This window comes from Diadema antillarum, unplaced genomic scaffold (assembly GCF_040938485.1).
Source record: "Diadema antillarum isolate AM-2024a unplaced genomic scaffold, OU_Dant_1.0 seq00000204_RagTag, whole genome shotgun sequence".
In the NCBI taxonomy this organism is placed as follows: Eukaryota; Metazoa; Echinodermata; class Echinoidea; order Diadematoida; family Diadematidae; genus Diadema; species Diadema antillarum.
This window is the reverse complement of record NW_027271263.1, coordinates 110605-133477: the sequence shown is the minus strand read 5'-3', so window position 1 is coordinate 133477 and position 22873 is coordinate 110605. Positions and strand designations below refer to the sequence as shown.

At 36.8% G+C, this 22873-nt stretch overlaps 1 protein-coding gene across 1 annotated transcript in view; it reads right to left on the bottom strand.

Moving 5' to 3' along the window:
- Positions 1-1325: 1325 nt before the first annotated feature.
- The window catches only part of LOC139728867 (outer dynein arm-docking complex subunit 3-like), a 40933-nt gene continuing 19385 nt past the window's right edge, over positions 1326-22873 (bottom strand). The window contains exons 10-13 of the mRNA XM_071639803.1: positions 4361-4523; positions 3072-3209; positions 2551-2629; positions 1326-1450 (exon numbers count right to left, since the gene is read on the bottom strand). Of these exons, the coding sequence (XP_071495904.1) occupies positions 1326-1450; positions 2551-2629; positions 3072-3209; positions 4361-4523 (505 nt within the window). The remainder of the gene's footprint in view (positions 1451-2550; positions 2630-3071; positions 3210-4360; positions 4524-22873) is intronic.

Here is a 22873-nt window from a genome sequence, read left to right as displayed (position 1 = left end):
CTACTACTTCTACTACTTCTACTACTATTACTTCTGCTACTACTACGACTGCTACTACTACTACTACTACTACTACTACTACTACTCACTACAATTCACTGTACTACTATACAAGTATATACTACTACAGTGTACTACTACTACTACTTCCACAATTCACTGTACTACTATACACTACTACAGTGTACTACTACTTCTACATCTGCCACCACTTGCAATACTGTGTGTGTGCGTGTGTATATGTGCGTATATGTGTGTGTACTAGTATCGTAATGGTGGATTAATCGACCAGTCAATCGCCTCTATGTCCTTTGGCTTGTTTATTTATCCTCCATCCTTCACCATTGTAATTCAGAAGTCGTCCAACCGGCACATCATTACGGGAACGGGCTCCTAAAACACCACGTGGATGCATGCACACTGAGCTGACAAAAAAGTCATACAATCCGTTTACCACCCACACACGCACAAGCACACACACACACATACGTATGCTTTTCAACAAATCCGTAATACACACGTACATATTGACGATTAATGACCTTGCTATATTTTTAGCAAAACGCCACAACGTTAAAATTCATGTCAAGGTTTATTTCGGAAAATCTGCAGTGTGCCTGCCTCACACATAATTATACAATAATCACCACGCTTGCGCGCACATGATGAGTAGATCTATAGGGAAAATTTAACGAATAGAGAATATGACGGATTTCCCTCCCTTTTTGAGGGAGCTGTTGTTCTCCTTTAATGCTGATGATTACTGAATCAGTACAAGAGAGGTTGACAGTGAACAGACGTCTGAGAGCGCTCATTTGTACGAGATAATTTGTGTCTGGCAACAAACTACTTGGAAATCTTGTTCTGGTCGCCATAGCGACGTGTTCTTGTTTGGTACATTGTCTGTATATTGTCAAGTTCAAACTTGAGTACAGTTGTACTAGAATTCGAGTGTATCTGGAATGCATGTTAATTTCTCACTTCACTGCGTATTATGCAGGGTGAACAAAGAACATTGAATGATAACTTGGGAATTTTGGACTAAGCCCCGACAAGGCATAACTATTCATTGTTACAGGCGAAGGAACAATGAATAATGAATAATTTTGAAAATGTTACAATCGATGTACCGTTCATAACTTCCTCCTCCGCTCGTCAAATGGCTGTGACCTTTCACCTACTACGGCTTAACTTCAATCTTTCCTCTGTTTGTATCAGCTTAAATGGATCTATATTGAAGTGTTCTCAATGTGGCTACTTTTGCTCTACTTATGAGAAAGTCTCGTCAAGTTCTGTAAGTGCGCCCTCTGGGAATAAGTGCGTGCCTAATTTTTCTTCTTTCGCGTCCTCCTCTTCGACTTCTTGGCATTCATGAGGTTCTGTCCCTGTCGCTTGATGTCGGAACTCGTCATCATGTCTTCGTTGTCTTGGCTGTCGTACCCGAACTCATCTACGGGCACAAGAGAGGGTCAGAGAAAGTAGACATCGAAGTGACGTCATAGAAACATCGCTAGATTCAAGGACAATGGTCAATTCATTTCGGAGATGCCGCAAACAACTTAGGATCCAAAGAATTTTATACAAATTTAAGTTTAAGTTATCTTTCTCCATCTCAAACATAATCGCTAGTACGCAGTCACGTACAATATAAATAAAATGAAGGAGATGTCAACAAAAGTAATCAAAAAGCAGGGTACAGTGCACTTTTGATGAGAATTAAAGAAACTGGTTGCAGGTCTTTCAACAAAACTAAGATATAAATTGGAATGTATTCCTCCAGTTCTCATATACATGATCTCTTGTCTGCCAAAGGCATCAAGGGAATCTGGGGCCGAGGTTGAAATGACCTTTTAGTTATAATAAAGTTATGTGATAGCTTGCTCATTAAATCATACAGCACACAAGTTTATTAATGTGGTATGGTTGAGATGTGTGCATGTACAAAGATATCGACCTGTTAATAGAATGGAGTAATAGATGATACATGAGGCAATCAATTGCATGGAAACTGGAGGAAAATCCCATTTTCATTGCTACGTGCACGAGAGCTGCACAAGTTTGCGGACGGGATGACGACAGACTCAGGTTTGACAGGATGGTGACTATAGCGCACTCGCCGGAAGATGTCGCTCTTGATGTTGGCGGCGCAGTGCTTTGGCAGCGTAGTTCATCGAAACATCACTCGCCAACAGCGTATCAGCGGATAATGAAGTGGCCAACAACATTTGATTTGTACTCGTAAAGTGAGTATGCTTCTCCTTAATTTGTTATTGTATTCTAACATCGAAGCAGACTAGTAACTTTCACGTGAAGACAAAGCCAAGGCGACCCATACTTATTAAAAAAAAACCAAACATCGTGTCCTTCTTGCGCCCCAAAGGAAAATAGAGGATTTGCGAGAAATGACGTGTTGCTGAAGAGATAGTTATTTTGACGGAATATGACAGAAACGGCAGTAAATAGGCCTAATATAAAACTCTGTGAAGCAACCCATACTGCATTACGATCGTTTTAGTTTGTTTCTATCTCTTTGCTTGTTTCTTGGCTCACCTGAATCGTAGGCGTCCGGTTCGTCCATTCGGATTCGAAGGTTCTCAGGCGACAGGTGGTTCTCCATGAATTCTTGGAACTGCAGAGGGAATGATTAATTGATTTATGAAATTCTTTATCATTTTTACAAACTTTTGTAATATCTCGATTTATTACCTGAGGGTTATAGTCTCCTTTCTCGCAAAGATCTCTCGGTTAATTTAATTTTTTTTTCACTTCTTAAGCTTTCATTTTCCTTGTTCTCCAGTTGTGTTTTGTTCTTCTCCTACATTAGATTTATCTATTCAATGTGACATCATAATTGTATTTCATTATGATTCAATCACTCGCGTCTGTCATATATGACGTACAATGGAACAACCAGTTTAAGTACCACGGATATAGAAGGAGCATCGTAAGCAGTTGAAGTGGATGTATCTTCACAATCCCTTTCTAGTTATTTCACGTATCTTTGCCTATAAATTATCCTACCTAAACTCTCCTCAGTTCGTGTGAGTGCAAAAAGACGCAAAGTAACACACCTCTGGACTATTCTTGACTTTAGTGAAAGTAGCCGAGTCCTTCACGCTGGCCTGCTGCATCATGTGGAGGAGCTTGGCCTCGCAGACGTTGAGCTGGTCGATCGGATCGTCGACCACCGCGGGAATGTTTCTCATAGGCTGAGAGGTGGGGATGGGCGGGAAAAAAAATACAGAGTGACGAACATGGCTAGAGGTTCCACACTTAGATGCAAGAAAGCATTATAGGTTGAGATCTCCTCTAATATTACTATAATTTACATATTAAAAGTTAGTGCGAATAATGACGTCCCTTTTTGTCAAATTGGTGCTTTTTAAATCCCCCATATTGTAGTCCGTTTAAGTTTATTATGTTAGTTGTTGCACGGTAGAGATCCTGTCTTTGATTCGATAGGTTTACGTAGGTCGTATACAGACCAACACAGACAAGACACATAGAGCAGCGGAAGGAAACATCGTTCGAGAACATTAATATAATATTGTGACTCGTCAAATGATTACCTGCTCGAGCTCGAAAATTTAAACGTTGCGATGCAAGACAATCGCACAGTATACGATTGTATTTCATTAAGCCATTCTTTGTCTTTTGTCCACCTTCTCCACAACTTATTTACTTATTTCTTTTTTTTTATGATGACAGTAGCCAAAGCTTTATAGCTTCGGAAGCAAAAGGTAGACTACGTAGTACGCGGACATCTTTTTAAATCCCAGCTTAGTTATGATATCCAAATGATTTGTCAAGAGAAATCTGTGATCCAACTGATAGAATGCACTTTGACAAATATTCTGGGTGATACATGAATTAGCGGACCAGGGAAAGGAAAAAACAAAACACTAAAATACATGTAGGAAATTGAAAATAGGTAAGATATGCCCGACAAACTTTCAATGTACAAGAGCTTGGAGTTTTGCTAACAATATTGCCCTCTTTGGTTACACTTAGTGTCTGTCTGCGTATGTGTGTACGTTTTATTGTTTATGTGTAAAATGTCTATTAATGGCATTTTTGCGCAAGCGTTTTTTGTTTGTTTTTTTGTTTTTTTCGTCGAGGTCTATGCCCTACGTTTGTCACACTCGATGTCTCAAAAGTACCAGGGTAACGTAAGCGTGGACGCGGCACATACGTACAAAAACCAAGTCTTTGCTCAAGGGACACAATCAGCAAATTCGACTCGTTAGGGTTACGGGAAAAAAAATCGTAAGCGGGACGCTCACAGATGTCTTCCTAATTTTCATTCCTTTAAAATAGTTCAACAAAAACGATGATAATAATGACGGCAGGTAAAACTCACCGGTCTGACTTTAATGTCTTTAAGGTTGTCGAAAAGGTGCCTGATTCCAGTTCGCAGGTCGGTCAGGAGCTTGTAGGACCGTTCCAATTTGTCCTTGGCGTCGTCCCTTCGTTTCGTCTCGCTCTCCAAGTGGTCCTGCATCTGCTCAAGCAGTTGCTCACCCCTGGATCGGAAAATGGAACGGTCAACTCTTGAATTTTGGCAAATCTTAAACTTTTTTCTTTGTCTTATCGTTCTCCTCTCTGATACAAAGTAGCCACGTCAGACATTGTTTAAAAAGAGCAAACTCTATTTGAGTGTAACTGAAACATAGTTTGATGAGGAGAAATAATGACATCACAATTGCCACCTCCAGGTTAAGCGTGAAATTAGAAGTTTCCATGACAGATAGAAGGCTAAAGCTTTTGACAAGAATTTCATTTTGATACACTACGTCTCATCCACGCGCGACATATTAATCCATTCAAAAATATTTCAGAAGTCAAACATAGCAGTCAGTCATCTATTTCATGAAGCGTGAGCTCTGATTATCGTCATACATCGTTCAAGTTCAAGTTCAAGTTCGAATTTATTCGTTTTTCCACAATAAAATCATACAGACATAAATCTCACTTTCTTGAGTGACAGAAACAATGTATGTAAATTCGTACAGAGAAACCAACAATAATGAGAAAAACTAATAGTATCAATACATTGCAATTGTTGCAGAAGTAACGATAATGAAAGAATTGTCAATATGCACTGTGTGAAAAAACGGAGGGACCCACTAAAAAGACAATGCTTGTAGAGTGTGGGCCCCTCTTGTATTAAAAACTCGATGCAAAATTTGACTAAATATAGCAACAAAGCAGCACGAAAAGTTTGGCATAAAAAGCTTAGCAGCCCACTAAGAGACAGACGGACAAACAGTTACACACAAAACAATAACAAACGAAATAATGAGCATGAGACAAGACTGGGACAGCAACAAGACTACTTATAGGGAAGAAAACTGACTCGACGACATGACAGGAAACAAGACTACAGCGCGACGAAGAGGTAACAAAATAGACAGGAGTAAGCAACCGAGACAACGATCATCGGAGGTTAGAGGAAGAAAGAGAAGAAGAAGAAAAGAAGAATATACAACAAACCCTTCAACTGCGAGGTATAAGTTAAAGAAGATCTTATCATAATCAAAGCTAAGGCAAAGGTAACAATAATGAAAAAAACGGCAATAAAAATTTTGCGGACGGGAAACAAAATAAGCCTATGAACTAATCTGATTCAGGGGGTCGTCATTATAGGATTGCACAAGAAAAAACTTCAATCTCCTTTTAAAGGAGTATATAGAGGGAGCAGATTTTATATCGTGGTTCAGGGAATTCCAATAATTAGGTCCAGTGTAAATAAGTGTATTCTTTGCTAAAATCGTTCGAAGAAGTGGTAAATGAAACTCGTTAGAGCGTCGGGTGGGGTAATTATGGAATGATTGATTTTTTTGGAACATAGAACCAAAGATAGGTGGCAGTAAACTGTTATCATACATATACATAAATTGGCCTAAGTTGTATAAAAATAATTCGTTAATTTTTAGTAGCTTATTACAGTTAAACAATACATTTGTATGTGAACGAGTGGGAGAATTGGAAATGATACGGAGGGCTTTCTTTTGCAATAATAACACTCTATTCAGCAGCGTCTGATGTGTATTGCCCCAAGCTAAAATTCCATAATGAAGGTAAGGGAGTATCAAAGAGGAGTATAACACAAGTAATGTCTTTTCAGGAATATAAAATTTTAGTCTGTTCATAACACCTATATTTCGAGAGATGATTTTGCAAATATGATCAATATGTATTTTCCAAGAAAGTTTATTATCTACAAAAATACCAAGAAATTTGAAATATGACACACTTTCTAAATTACAATCATCCAGAACTATTTCTGAATTCAAAGAATCAACAGTATTGCTGAAAAGCATATATTTTGTTTTTTGAACATTCAATGACAACTTGTTAGCTCTGACCCAGTTGGTCACTTTTTTCAATTCTGTATTAGCTTGTTGAACAAGAACATCGATATCGTTATGGGCAAGAAAAACACTGGTGTCATCAGCATAGTGTATAAAGGAAAGTACCTCTGAAACAGAGGAAAAATCATTGATATATATTATGAATAGCAGCGGCCCTAAAAGACTTCCCTGTGGAACACCACACTTTACATCTCTTATAACTGAATTATTATCTTTAATTGAAACAAACTGTTTTCTGTCAGCTAAATAAGTCTTGAACCACTCCAAGGCCTTCCCACGTATTCCGTAGTGCGATAACTTGTGGAGTAAAATGTTGTGATTAATTGTATCGAAGGCCTTGGAGAAGTCCAAGAATATACTAATTAAATGGGAATGATTGTCAGTTGCATTAACGACTTTATCAATAAAATGAAGAACTGCATGGATGGTACTATGTTTTTCTCGGAAACCAAACTGGGAATTTGTGAATATTTTGTGCACATTTAAAAATTTGATAATTCTGGTGTATATTATTTTTTCTAAAACTTTCGATAATGAAGATAATAAAGAGATTGGACGATAATTACTGACATCCAGATTATTACCTTTTTTAAATATTGGAATTACTTTAGCCAATTTCAGTTTATCAGGAAACATACCATTAGAAATTGACAGATTAAAAATGTGAGCCAAGGGATCTGCGACTGATGATATAACACCCTTAAGGATACAATTATCTATATCATCATAACCGGAGCTACGTTTGTTTTTTAAAGAGGATACAATATCGATAATCTCATATCTGTTTGTTGGAGTTAAAAAAATAGAGTCATGGGGTTACACTGGCCTAAGAATTCAGTAAAATTCTGTTCTGTAGCCGGAATACCATGAGCAAGCGTTTCACCTATTTTTGAAAAATAAGAATTAAAAACATTTGCAATATCAACAGGGTCATCAATTATTTCATCATCCCACTTTATTTCATCTATTTCTGCTTTTTTGTTCGGAATATTCATTGCCTGCTTTAAAACTTTCCAGGTATTTTTAATATCAAACTTAAATTTCAACAACTGCTGAGAATAATACCTTTTCTTTTCCAAACGTAAAATCCTAGTTAATGTGTTTTTATATAATGTATATTTGTTCTTTGATCGTTCAGTTTTTTCCATTTTATATTTATAATACAATCGATTTTTTTCTATTAATTGAACGAAGAATTGATTTTGAAATCCACGGTAACCTAGGCGTCTTTTTATAATCCTTTTTACTTTTTTGCTTTGGAATAATATCATCCAAAAGAGAATTAAATATTTCCATAAAATTATCAAAAGACAGATTAACTTCATCATTTTCATAAACTCGTGACCAATCAGCATTATCAAGAGCGGCATCAAAACTGGCTAACTTTTCACATGAGACTCTACGTTTGCATAAAGGAGCCGAAGGTTTAGCATCATTAGCCAAAGTTTTCAAAGTAAAATGAGTCATGACTGGGAAATGGTCGGTCACATCTGAGAGAATTATAAAAGAATCGGGAAGAGGTAAGATATTGCAAAACAGATTGTCAATTAAAGTAGCATAGTGATCCGTGACGCGAGTCGGTTTAGTAATGAGTGGCAAAAAGGATGAAGACAAAAATGTCTCAAGAAACTCGCTTGAGATACAATCATTTCCAGATTTCAGCAAATCAATATTATAATCACCAAGTAGAAAGCAATCCTTATTTCTAAAAACTGGGTTTTTTACCAGGTCTGAAAGATATGTCACAAAATCTAAAGTATTCGAATTAGGAGGTCTGTATATTATACCCAATAACACATTCCTACATCCTGGGATAGAAATTTCTACAAAAAGAGATTCAACAGTGTTGTCCATTCTACAAATGTCGTTGTGAACAATACATTTGTAAATACTTGATACATAAAATGCAACACCGCCTCCACTTCTGTCCGATCTATTACTGACATACATATTGTATCCGTCGATTGCAAAGGAATCTTCCGTAGTGGAAGTCAACCAGGTTTCGCTAAGTCCAATGATAGAGAGTGATTGGCTCGCATCGGATTCTAATAAAAATTTTAACTCATCAAAATGTTTATTAGGTGATCCGAGAATCCTCTCGGATCACCTTCTGTATCTGTACTGATTCTTTGTTAGGTGATCCGAGAATCCTCTCGGATCACCTTCTGTATCTGTACTGATTCTTTGTTCTTCTTCTTCTTCTTCTTCTTTATTTCTCCGCAAAAGTTGTGTAGAGACTAGCTCAGAAAGTGCATTGCCTATGAATGTCAAACTTATACCATATGTGTATCATGTCCCAAAGACGACATGTCAAGTAAAATCGTAGTGATCAGTCGACCGTGACGTCACTATGACGTCATTATATGAAAACACATTTTCAATCATATCTCATTAATGGAGTGGAATTTCTCAATGAAATTTACGTCACATAAATTTCAATTCAAGGGAATTCTACCCATATTTTCAGAATTCCTCGCATCGTAAAGACGTGCGCGTACGCGCGCGTTGAAATATTTGTATGCTCCAATCAAGCTCAAATTTTTTTTGCATACGTTTCAGACCATTTGGAGCATTTTTTGAAAAATTGAAAAAATTGGACGGACGCGTACGCGCGCGCACATATACGCACGTACAGCTCATATGCAACAGAAATTTCCCGATTTTTTACATTTATCGGATGTCTGAAAAGTCAAGGAATATTTCTAGCAAGTTTCAAGTCAATCCGACTCAATATGACGTCATACGGGACTGTCAAAGTTGAAATTCCGCGCGCGCGTCAATGGCGATATACAGTACAACAATGCCCCAAAACCGCCAATTTTAAATCCGATTTTACTCGTCAGGATGGACGGTGACCCCCAATTTTCTTTACATATTCTGAAAGCTGATGAGTTGTACATGTCAGTTTATGGGTTGGCGATACTGAAAAAGTGATTCAAAGATATCAAATTTCTTAATAAAGTAAAAAAAGTAAATTTTCAAAATGACGTCATCAATTTTCAAGTTTACTTGGGCGTATCTCACTTATCCTTTGCCAATTTTCACCCAGATTTCAGTATGTTGTAGCTTATTAAATGTTCTTTCATTAATGTAATTACAACATTTTGATTGGATGGCGGCATCACCTCGTAAAAATGGATTAAATGTAATCTTGTCAAATTTGACCAGTTTACGTGTTATCTCTATGGGAGAGCAGTTTTTCTGGCAGTGAAAATTGACATGACTATCTTTTTCGAGCATTAGCTCACTTATGCTTCGGTGAATTTTTCCCAGATTTTAGTATGTTGTAGCTGAGACTTTGGGCTATCGTTAATGTGCCCTCCATTTTTTCATACGAGGCCGGCATCACGTCGAAAAACTTGGTTGAAAATGGCACGTGGCTTCGATGCAGCGTCATTTTGCTTAATACACAGGGCCTATGGAGCATGAAATAGGTCATTGCATAGCGCATCCGACTCGTAATCCTAAGGTCCCTGGTTCGAGCCTCACCCTTGCCAATATTTTTTTTTTCAAACTCTTTTTTTCTTCTTTTTCTTTATTTAGTCTTAATCTCCCTTCCTATTTTTATCTTTTTCTGATTTTTTAATGCTTCTCCTTCAAATTTCTATAAAATAACATAATTTTTTCTTTATTTTTCTTTCTTTCTACTACATTCTGTGCAATAGATGAAGAACAACAATGGTTATCAATCCCATATTTTGCACATGTTTAGTTCATGTCACCTACATTATTTCATAAAATAACAACTTCTTGATCAGACACCATCTTGGGTATGTAAATTAGGGTCAAAGGTCATAAATGTTTCATCCTGTATCTTGGTGAATACATGTCCTATCTTTCCAATATTTTGCACACACAAAGATCACGTTACCAGGATCATTTCACAAAATAACCATTTCTTTCTCAGATGCCATCTTGGCTGTGCAAAGTGGGGTCAATGGTCAAATATACTTTATTCTGTATCTTCGTTATAGTGTATACGGAATATGGTACCAAAGATGGCAAACCCGACTCCCTTTTTTTTAAATGAGAATCCAAACATCACACGGCCAATGTCCATAACCACAGATGAACCTTTACGGTCATGCCTATTGGGATCAGGACTCAAATCATTGACTTTCGAAGAGATCGGATCACCTAATTTGTCAGTGTTGACAAATTCCGAGTCTAGTTAGGTGATCCGAGAATCCTCTCGGATCACCTTCTGTATCTGTACTGATTCTTTGTTCTTCTTCTTCTTCTTCTTTATTTCTCCGCAAAAGTTGTGTAGAGATAAGCTCAGAAAGTGCATTGCCTATGAATGTCAAACTTATACCATATGTGTATCATGTCCCAAAGACGACATGTCAAGTAAAATCGTAGTGATCAGTCGACCGTGACGTCACTATGACGTCATTATATGAAAACACATTTTCAATCATATCTCATTAATGGAGTGGAATTTCTCAATGAAATTTACGTCACATAAATTTCAATTCAAGGGAATTCTACCCATATTTTCAGAATTCCTCGCATCGTAAAGACGTGCGCGTACGCGCGCGTTGAAATATTTGTATGCTCCAATCAAGCTCAAATTTTTTTTGCATACGTTTCAGACCATTTGGAGCATTTTTTGAAAAATTGAAAAAATTGGACGGACGCGTACGCGCGCGCACATATACGCACGTACAGCTCATATGCAACAGAAATTTCCCGATTTTTTACATTTATCGGATGTCTGAAAAGTCAAGGAATATTTCTAGCAAGTTTCAAGTCAATCCGACTCAATATGACGTCATACGGGACTGTCAAAGTTGAAATTCCGCGCGCGCGTCAATGGCGATATACAGTACAACAATGCCCCAAAACCGCCAATTTTAAATCCGATTTTACTCGTCAGGATGGACGGTGACCCCCCATTTTCTTTACATATTCTGAAAGCTGATGAGTTGTACATGTCAGTTTATGGGTTGGCGATACTGAAAAAGTCATTCAAAGATATCAAATTTCTTAATAAAGTTAAAAAAGTAAATTTTCAAAATGACGTCATCAAATTTCAAGTTCATTCAAGCATATCTCACTTTTTCTTTAATTGATTTACGTCCAAATTTCAATATGTTGTAGCTTATTAAATGGTCTTTCAGATATATAATAACAACAATTTGATTGGATGACGGCATCACCTCGTAAAAATGGATTTAAAGTAATCTTGTCAAATTTGACCAGTTTACGTGTTATCTCTATGGGAGTGCAGTTTTTCTGGAAATGAAAACTGACATGACTATCTTTATCGAGCACTAGCTCACTTATGCTTCGGTGAATTTCTCCCATATTTTAGTATGTTGTAGCTGAGACTTTGGGCTATCGTTAATGTGCCCTTCGTTTTTTCATACGGAGTCGGCATCATGCCCAAAAACTTGGTTGAAATTAAAGCTTATCTTCCATGTATTTTCATATTCCTTTCTTTCTGCAACTTTCTTTGCAATAACTCAAGAAAAACAAGCTCTATCAGCCCAATATTTTGCACATGTTTAGTTTATGTCACGTACATTATTTCATAAAATAACAACTACTTGATCGGGCACCTTCTTGGGTATGTAAATTAGGGTCAAAGGTCAAAAATGTTTCATCCTGTATCTTGGTTAATACATGTCTTATCTTTCCCATATTTTGCATACGTAAAGACCATGTTACAAGAATCATTTCACAAAATAACCACTTTTTGCTCAGACGCCATCTTGTCTGTGCAAAGTAGGGTCAAAGGTCATATGTACTTCTTTCTTTATCTTTATTATGACGTGTTATCTCTATGGGAGGGAATTTTTCTAGATGTGAAAATTGACATGATTGTCTTTATCGACGACTAGCTCAATTACCCTTCGGTGAATTTCTTCCAGATGTTAGTATGTTGTAGCCAATGTAATACTCTTTAAGTTTTGTTAATCAAAGTTTTAATCGGATGATGTCTTCACCACGTGAAAATGGATATAATGTAACCTTGTCAAATTTAACCAGTTTACGTGTTATCTCTATGGGAGGGAATTTTTCTGGAAATGAAAATTGACATGACTTTCTTTATCGAGCACTACCTCACTTACTCTTCTGTAAATTTCTCCCAGATTTTAATATGATGTAGCTGAGACTTTGGGCTATCATCAGTGATTCTTCATTTTTTCATACGATGCCGAGATCACGTAAAAACTTGGTTGACATCAAACTTATATTCGATGTATTGAGATATTTCTTTCTCTCTGCAACTTTCTTTGCAATAACTCAAGAAAAACAGCCCCTATCATCCCCATATTTGGCACATGTTTAGTTTATGTCACGTACATTATTTCATAAAATAACAACTACTTGATCAGACACCATCTTGGGTATGTAAATTAGGGTCAAAGGTCATAAATGTTTTAACCTGTATCTTGGTGAATACATGTCCTATCTTTCCCATATTTTACACACGCAAAGGCCATGTTACAAGAATCATTTCACAAAATAACCACTTTTTGGTCAGATGCCATCTTGGCTGTGCAAAGTTGGGTCAATGGTCAAATATACTTCATTCTGTATCTTCTTTATAGTGTATACCGAATTTGGTAACAGAGATAGCAGACCTAACTCTCTTTTCTAAATGAGAATCCAAATATCACACGTCCAATGTCTCTAAACACAGATGAAACCTATATGGTCATGCCTATTGCGATCAGGACTCGAATCATTGATTAAAAAAAATCGGATCACCTAATTTGTCAGTCTTGACAAATTCCAAGTCTAGTTCTTCTTAGGTGATCCGAGTATCCTCTCGGATCACCTTCTGTATCTGTACTGATTCTTTGTTCTTCTTTTTATTTTCCTTTATTTCTAACCAAAATTTGTGCAGCGGTTAGCTCAGAAAGTGCACTGCCTTTCAATGTCAAACTCATACCATATATGTATCATGTCCCAAAGACGACAGATCAAGTAAAATCATAGTGATCAGTCGACCGTGACGTCACTATGACGTCATTATATGAAAACACATTTTCATTCATATCTCATTAATGGAATAGAATTTTGCAATAAAATTTACGTCACATACATTTCAAGTTATGCGCATTTTACTCATATTCTCAAAATTCATATTTTCTCTTAAAACGTGCGCGTACGCGCGCGTTGAAATATTTGTATGCTCAAATCGAGCTCACATTTTTTTTGCACACGTTTCAGACCATTTGGAGCATTTTTTGAAAAATTGAAAAAATTGGACGGACGCGTACGCGCGCGCATATATTCGCACACACAGCTCATATGCAATGAAAATTTCCCGTTTTTTTACACTTCTCGGATGCCTAAAATGTCAAAGAATATTTCTACCAAGTTTCAAGTCAATCCGACTCAATATGACGTCATACGGGCCCGTCAAAGTTGAAATTCCGCGCGCGCGTCAATGGCGATATACAGTGCAACTATGCCAAAAAAACGCCAATTTTAAATCCGATTTTACTCGTCAGGATAGACGGTGACCCCCCATTTTTCTTACATATTCTAAAAGCTGGTGAGTTGTACATGTTATTTCATGGGTTGACGATGCTGGCAAAATGATTAAAAGATATCAAATTTCTTGATAAAGTAAAAAAAGTACATTTTCAAAATGACGTCATCAAATTTCAAGTTCACTCGAGCGTATCTCACTTATCCTTTGCCAATTTACACCCAGATTTCAGTATGTTGTAGCTTATTAAATGATCTTTCATCAATATAATTACAACATTTTGATTGGAGGACGGTATCACCTCGTAAAAGTGGATTGAAAGTCATCTTGTCAAATTTGACCAGTTTACATGTTATCTCTATGGGAGAGCAGTTTTTCTGGCAGTGAAAATTGACATGACTCTCTTTTTCGAGCATTAGCTCACTTATGCTTCGGTGAATTTCTCCCAGATTTTAGTATGTTGTAGCTGAGACTTTGGGCTATCGTAAGTGTGCCCTCCATTTTTTCATACGATGTCGGCATCACGTCGAAAAACTTGGTTGAAAATGGCACGAGGCTTCGATGCAGCGTCATTTTGCTTAATACACAGGGCCTATGGAGAATGAAATAGGTCATTGCGTAGCGCATCCAACTCGTAATCCTAAGGTCCCTGGTTCGAGGCTCACTCCTGCCAATATATTTTTTAAAATTTTTTTAACACTTTTTTTCTTCTTTTTCTTTAGTTAATCTTAATCTCCCTTTCCTTACTTTATCTTTTTCTGCTTTTTTTATGCTTCTCCTTCAAATTTCTATAAAATAACATAATTTTTTCTTTATTTTTCTTTCTTTCTACTACTTTCTGTGCAATAGATGAACAACAACAATGGCTATCAATCCCATATTTTGCACATGTTTAGTACATGTCACGTACATTATTTCATAAAATAACAACTACTTGATCGGACACCATCTTGGTTATGTAAATTAGGGTCAAAGGTCATAAATGTTTCATCCTGTATCTTGGTGAATACATGTCCTATCTTTCCCATATTTTGCACACGCAAAGACCATGTTACAAGAATCATTTCATGAAATAATCACTTTTTGCTTAGACGCCATCTTGGGTGTGCAAAGTGCGGTCAAAGGTCAAATATACTGCATTCTGTATTTCCATTAGTGTATACGGAATTCGGTACCAAAGATGGCAGGTCTCACTCCCTTTTCTAAATGAGAATCCAAACATCACACGGCCAATGTTCCGTCAACACAGATGAAACCTGTATGGTCATGAATATTTGGATCAGGACTCAAATCATTGATTTTCGAAGAGATCGGATCACCTAATTTGTCAGTGTTGACAAATTCCGGTTCTAGTTCTTCTTCTTCTTTATTTCTCCTCAAAAGTTGTGCAGAGGTTAGCTCAGAAAGTGCATTGCCTCTCAATGTCAGACTTATACCATATATGTATCATGTCGCAAAGACGACAGCGCAAGTAAAATCATAGTGATCAGTCGACCGTGACGTCACTATGACGTCATTATATGAAAACACATTTTCATGTATATCTCATTAATGGAATGGAATATTTCAATGAAATTTACGTCACATATATTTCAAGTCAAGCGCATTCTACTCATATTCTCAAAATTCATTTTTATCTCAAAACGCGCGCGTACGCGCGCGTTGAAATATTTGTATGCTCAAATCCAGCTCAAATTTTTTTTGCACACGTTTCAGACCATTTGGAGCATTTTTTGAAAAATTGAAAAAATTGGACGGACGCGTACGCGCGCGCACATATACGCACGCACAGCTAATATGAAATAGAAATTTTCAATTTTTTCACACGGATCGGATGTCCGAAATTTCAAGGAATATTTCTACCAAGTTTCAAGTCGATCCGACTCAATATGACGTCATACGGGCCCGTCAAATTCAAAATTCCGCGCGTGCGTCAATGGGGATACACAGTGCAACTATGCCAAAAAACCGCCAATTTTAAATCGGATTTTACTCGTCAGGATGGACGGTGACCCCCCATTTTCTTTACATATTCTGAAAGGTGATGAGTTGTACATGTCATTTCATGGGCTGGCTATGCTGATAAAATGATTAAAAGATATCAAATTTCTTAATAAAGTAAAAAAAGTAAATTTTCAAAATGACGTCATCAAATTCCAAGTTCACTCGAGCGTATCTCACTAATCCTTTGCCAAATTTCACCCAAATTTCAATATGTTGTAGCTTATGAAATGCTCTTTCATAAATGTAATTAAACAATTTTGTTTTGATGACGACATCACCTCGAAAAAATGGATTGAAGGTAACCTTGTCAAATTTGACCAGTTTACGTGTAATCTCTATGGGAGTGCAATTTTTATGGAAATGAAAATTGACATGACTATCTTTATCGAGCACTAGCTCACTTATGCTTCGGTGAATTTCCCTAAGATTTTAATATGTTGTAGCTGAGATGTAGGGCTATCGTAAGTGTGCCCTTCGTTTTTTCATACGTTGTCGGGATTACGTGAAAAAACTTGGTTGAAATTAAAGTTTTTCTTCGATGTATTGAAATATTTCTTTCTTTTTGCAACTTTCTTTGCAATAACTCAAGAAAAACAGCCCCTATCAACTTTATATTTTGCACATGTTTAGTTCATGTCACGAAAATTATTTCATAAAATTACAATTACTTGATCAGACGCCATCTTGGGTATGTAAATTAGGGTCAAAGGTCATAGATGTTTCATCCTGTATCTTGGTGAATACATGTCTTATCTTTCCCATATTTTGCACACGTAAAGACAATGTTACAGGGATCATTTCATAAAATAACCACTTTTTGCTCAGATGCCATCTTGTCTGTGCAAAGTGGGGTCAAAGGTCATATGTACTTCTTTTTCTATCTTTGCTATGACGTGTTATCTCTATGGGAGGGAATTTTTTAGATGTGAAAATTGACATGACTCTCTTTATCGAGCACTATCTTACTTATGCTTCAGTGAATTTCTCTCAGATTTTAATATGTTGTAGCTGAGACTTTGCAGTATCAGGACTCGAATCATTGATTAAAAAAAAGATCGGATCACCTTAATTTGTCAGTGATGACAAATTACAATCTCTAGTTAGGTGATCCGAGTATCCTCTCGGATCACCTTCTGTATCTGTACGGATTCTTTGTTGGGTGTTCTTCTTCTTCTTCTTCTTCTTTCTTTATTTCTGGACAAAATTTGTGTATCGATTAGCTCAGAAAGTGTTCTTCCTATAAATTTCAAACTTATACCATATATGTATCATGTCCCAAAGACGACGGGTCTAATAAAATCATAGTGATCAGTCGACCGTGACGTCACTATGACGTCATTATATGAAAACACATTCTCAAACATATCTCATCAATGGAATGGAATTTTTCAATGAAATTTACGTCACATATATTTCAAATTATGCGCATTCTACTCATATTGTCAAAATTCATATTTTCTCTTAAAACGCGCGCGTACGCGCGCGTTAAAATATTTGTATGCTCCAATCGAGCTCAAATTTTTTTTGCACACGTTTCAGACCATTTGGAGCAATTTTTGAAAAATTGAAAAAATTGGACGGACGCGTACGCGCGCGCACATATACGCACGCACAGCTCATATGCAACTGAAATTTCCCGTTTTTTTACATTTATCGGATGCCTGAAATGTCAAGTAATATTTCTACCAAGTTTCAAGTCAATCCGACTCAATATGACGTCATACGGGCCCGTCAAAGTTGAAATTCCGCGCGCGCGTCAATGGCGATATACAGTGCAACAATGCCAAAAAACCGCCAATTTTAAATCCGATATTAATCGTCAGGATGGACGGTGACCCCCCATTTTCTTTTTATATTCTGAAAGCTGATGAGTTGTACATGTCATTTCATGGGTTGGCGATGCTGAAAAAATGATTAAAAGATAACAAATTTCTTAATAAAATAAAAAAAGTAAATTTTCAAAATGACGTCATCAAGTTTCGAGTTCACTCGAGCGTATCGCACTAATCCTTTGCCAATTTCCACCCAGATTTCAGTATGATGTAGCTTAATAAATACTCTTTCATTAGTGTAATAATAACATTTTGATTGGATGACGGCATCACCTCGTAAAAATGGATTTAAAGTAATCTTGTCAAATTTGACCAGTTTACGTGTTATCTCTATGGGAGTGCAGTTTTTCTGGAAATGAAAATCGACATGACTATCTTTATCGAGCACTAGCTCCCTTATGCTTCGGTGAATTTCTCGCAGATTTTAATATGTTGTAGCTGAGACTTTGGGCTATCGTAAATGTGTCCTCTATGTTTTCATTTGATGTCGGGATCACGTCTAAAAACTTGGTTGAAATTAAAGCTTATCTTCGATGTATTGAGATATTCCTTTCTTTTTGCAACTTTCTTTGGAATAACTCAAGAAAAACAAGCTCTATAAGCATAATATTTTGCACATGTTTAGTTCATGTCACGTACATTATTTCATAAAATAACAACTACTTGATCAGACATCATCTTGGGTATGTAAAATAGGGTCAAAGGTCATAAATGTTTTATCTTGTTTCTTGGTGAATACATGTCCTATCTTTCCCATATTTTGCACACGCAAAGACCATGTTACAAGAATCATTTAACAAATTAATCACGTTTTGTTCAGATGCCATCTTGTCTGTGCAAAGTTGAGTCAAAGGTCATATGTACTTCTTTCCTCTATCTTCGTTATGACGTGTTATCTCTATGGGAGGGAATTTTTCTAGATGTGAAAATTGACATGGTTGTCTTTATCGAGAACTAGCTCACTTACCCTTCAGTGAATTTCTCCCAGATTTTAATATGTTGTAGCTGAGAGTTTGGGCTATCGTAATGTGCAATTCGTTTCTTCATTCGACGTCGGCATCATGTCAAAAAACTTGGTTGAAATTAAAGCTTATCTTCGATGTTTTATGATTTTTTTTCTGAAACTTTCTTTGCAATAACTCAAGAAAAACAGCCTTTATCACCCCCATATTTTGCACATGTTTAGTTCATGTCACGTACATTATTTCATAAAATAACAACTACTTGATCGGACACCATCTTGGGTAGGTAAATTAGGGTCAAAGGTCACAAATTGTTCATCCTGTATCTTGGTGAATACATGTCCTGTCTTTCCCATATTTTGCACACGCAAAGGGCATGTTACAATAATCACTTCACTAAATAACCACTTTTTGCTCAGATGCCATCTTGGGTGTGCAAAGTGGGGTCAAAGGTCAAATATACTTCATTCTGTATCTTTGTTAGTGGATACGGAATTCGGTACCAAAGATGGCAAGTCTGACTTCCTTTTCTGAATGAGAATCCAAACATCACACGGCCAATGTCTCCTCGACACAAATGAAACCGGTATGGTCATGCCTATTAGGATCAGGACTCAAATCAATGATTTTCGAAGAGATCGGATCACCTAATTTGTCAATGTTGACAAATTCCGGTTCTAGTTAGGTGATCCGAGTATCCTCTCGGATCACCTTCTGTATCTGTACGGATTCTTTCTTCTTTTTAGGTGATCCGAGTATCCTCTCGGATCACCTTCTGTATCTGTACGGATTCTTTGTTCTTCTTCTTCTTCTTCTTCTTTATTTCTCCTCAAAAGTTGTGCAGAGGTTAGCTCAGAAAGTCCGCTGCCTGTCAATTTCAAAATTATATCATGTATGCATCATGTCCCAAAGACGGCAAATCTAATGTATCATTGTGATCAGTCGACCGTGACGTCACTATGACGTCATTATATGAAAACACATTCTCAATCATATCTCATTAATGAAATAGAATTTTTCAATGAAATTTACGTCACATATATTTAAAGTTATGCGCATTCTACTCATGTTCTCAAAATTCATATTTTCTCTTAAAACGTGCGCGTACGCGCGCGTTGAAATATTTGTATGCTCCAATCGAGCTCAAAATTTTTTTGCACACGTTTCAGACCATTTGGAGCATTTTTTGAAAAATTGAAAAAATCGGACGGACGCGTACGCGCGCGCGCATATACGCACGCACAGCTCATATGCAATTGAAATTTCCAGTTTTTTCACTTTGATCGCATGTCTGAAATGTCAAGGAATATTTATACCACGTTTCAAGTCAATCCGACTCAATATGACGTCATACGGGGCCGTCAAAGTTGAAATTCCGCGCGCGCGTCAATGGCGATATACAGTGCAACTATGCCAAAAAACTGCCAATTTTAAATCCGATTTAACTCGTCAGGATGGACGGTGACCCCCCATTTTCTTTACATATATTGAAAGCTGATGAGTTGTACATGTCATTTCATGGGTAGGCAATGCTGACAAAATGATTAAAAGATATCAAATTTCTTAATAAAGTAAAAAAAGTAAATTTTCAAAATGACGTCATCAAATTACAAGTTTACTCGAGCGTATCTCACTTATCCTCTGCCAATTTTCTCCCATATTTCAGTATGTTGTAGCTTATGAAATGTTCTTTCATTAATGTAAAAACAACATTTTGATTGGATGACGTCATCGCCTCGTAAAAATGGATTGAATGTATCCTTGTAGAATTTGACCAGTTTACGTGTTATCTCTATGGGAGAGCAGTTTTTCTGGCAGTGAAAATTGACATGACTCTCTTTTTCGAGCACTAGCTCACTTTTGCTTCGGTGAATTTTTCCCAGATTTTAGTATGTTGTAGCTGAGACTTTGGGCTATCGTAAGTGTACCCTTCATTTTTTCATACGACGTCGGCATCACGTCGAAAAACTTGGTTGAAAATGGCACGTGGCTTCGATGCAGCGTCATTTTGCTTAATACACAGGGCCTATGGAGCATGAAATAGGTCATTGCATAGCGCATCCGACTCGTAATCCTAAGGTCCCTGGTTCGAGGCTCACCCCTGCCAATATTTTTTTTTCATTTTTTTAAACACTTTTTTTCTTCTTTTTCTTTAGTTAGTCTTAATCTCCCTTCCTAACTTTATCTTTTTCTGATTTTTTTATGCTTCTCCTTCAAATTTCTATAAAATAACATATTTTTTTCTTTATTTTTCTTTCTTTCTACTACTTTCTGTGCAATAGATGAACAACAACAATGGCTATCAATCCCATATTTTGCACATGTTTAGTTCATGTCACGTACATTATTTCATAAAATAACAACTACTTGATCAGACACCATCTTGGGTATGTAAATTAGGGTCAAAGGTCATAAATGTTTCATCCTGTATCTTGGTGAATACATGTCCTATCTTTCCCATATTTTGCACACACAAAGACCATGTAACAAGGATCATTTCACAAAATAACCACTTTTTGCTCAGACGCCATCTTGGGTGTGCAAAGTGAGGTCAAAGGTCATATGTACTTCTTTCTGTATTTTCGTTATGACGTGTTATCTCTATGGGAGGGATTTTTTTTTTAATGTGAAAATCGACATGCTTTTCTTTATCGAGCACTAGCTCTCACTTACCCTTCGGTGAATTTCTCCCAGATTTTATGTTGTACCTAAGACTTTGCATTTTGCATCTTGGTGAATACCTGTCCTATCTTTGCCATATTTTGCACACGAATATAGACGATGTCGCAAGAATCATTTCACAAAATAACCACTTTTTCCTCAGATGCCATCTTGGGAGTGTAAAGGTGGGTCAAAGGTCATATGTATTCGTTGCTGTATCTTCGTTATTCAGTGTATACAGAATTGGTACCAAAGATGGCAGATATGACTCCCTTTTCTAAATGAGAATCCAAACCTCACACGGCCAATGTCTCTAAACACAGATGAAACTTGTATTGTCATGCCTATTACGATCAGGACTCGAATCATTGATTAAAAAAAAAAAATCGGATCACCTTAATTTGTCAGTGATGACAAATTACAATCTCTAGTTCTTCTTTCTTTGTTTCTTTCTTTATTTCTCCTCAAAAGTTGTGCAGAGGTTAGCTCAGAAAGTGCTATGCCTATCAAGTTCAAACTTATACCATGTATGTATCGTGTCCCAAAGACGACAGATCAAGTAAAATCATTGTGATCAGTTGACCGTGACGTCACTATGACGTCATTATATGAAAACACATTCTCAATCATATCTCATTAATGGGATGGAATTTTTAAATGAAATTTACGTCACATATATTTCAAGTCAAGCGAATTCTATTCATATTGTCAAAATTTATATTTTCTCTTAAAACGTGCGCGTACGCGCGCGTTGAAATATTTGTATGCTCCAATCAAGCCCAAAATTTTTTTGCACACGTTTCAGACCATTTAGAGCATTTTTTGAAAAAATGAAAAAATCGGACGGACGCGTACGCGCGCGCGCATATACGCACGCACAGCTCATATGCAATAGAAATTTCCCATTTTTTTCACTGTGATCAGATGTCTGAAATGTGAAGGAATATTTCTACCAAGTTTCAAGTCAATCCGACTCAATATGACGTCATACGGGCCCGTCAAAGTTGAAATTCCGCGCGCGCGTCAATGGCGATAGACAGTGCAACTATGCCAAAAAACCGCAAATCTTAAATCCGATTTTACTCGTCAGGATGGACGGTGACCCCCCATTTCCTTTACATATTCTGAAAGCTGATGAGTTGTATATGTCATTTCATGGGTTGGCGATGCTGAAAAAATGATTAAAAGATATCAAATTTCTTAATAAAGTAAAAAAAGTAAATTTTCAAAATGACGTCATCAAATTTCAAGTTTACTCGAGCGTATCTCACTTATCCTTTGCCAATTTTCACCCAAATTTCAATATGTTGTAGCTTATGAAATGCTCTTTCATAAATTAAATACACAATTTTCATTAGATGACGACATCACCTCGAAAAAATGGATTGAAGGTAACCTTGTCAAATTTGACCAGTTTACGTGTAATCTCTATGGGAGTGCAATTTTTATGGAAATGAAAATTGACATGACTATCTTTATCGAGCACTAGCTCACTTATGCTTTAGTGAATTTCTCTAAGGTTTTAATATGTTGTAGCTGAGACGTAGGGCTATCGTAAGTGTGCCCTTTGTTTTTTCATACGTTGTCGGG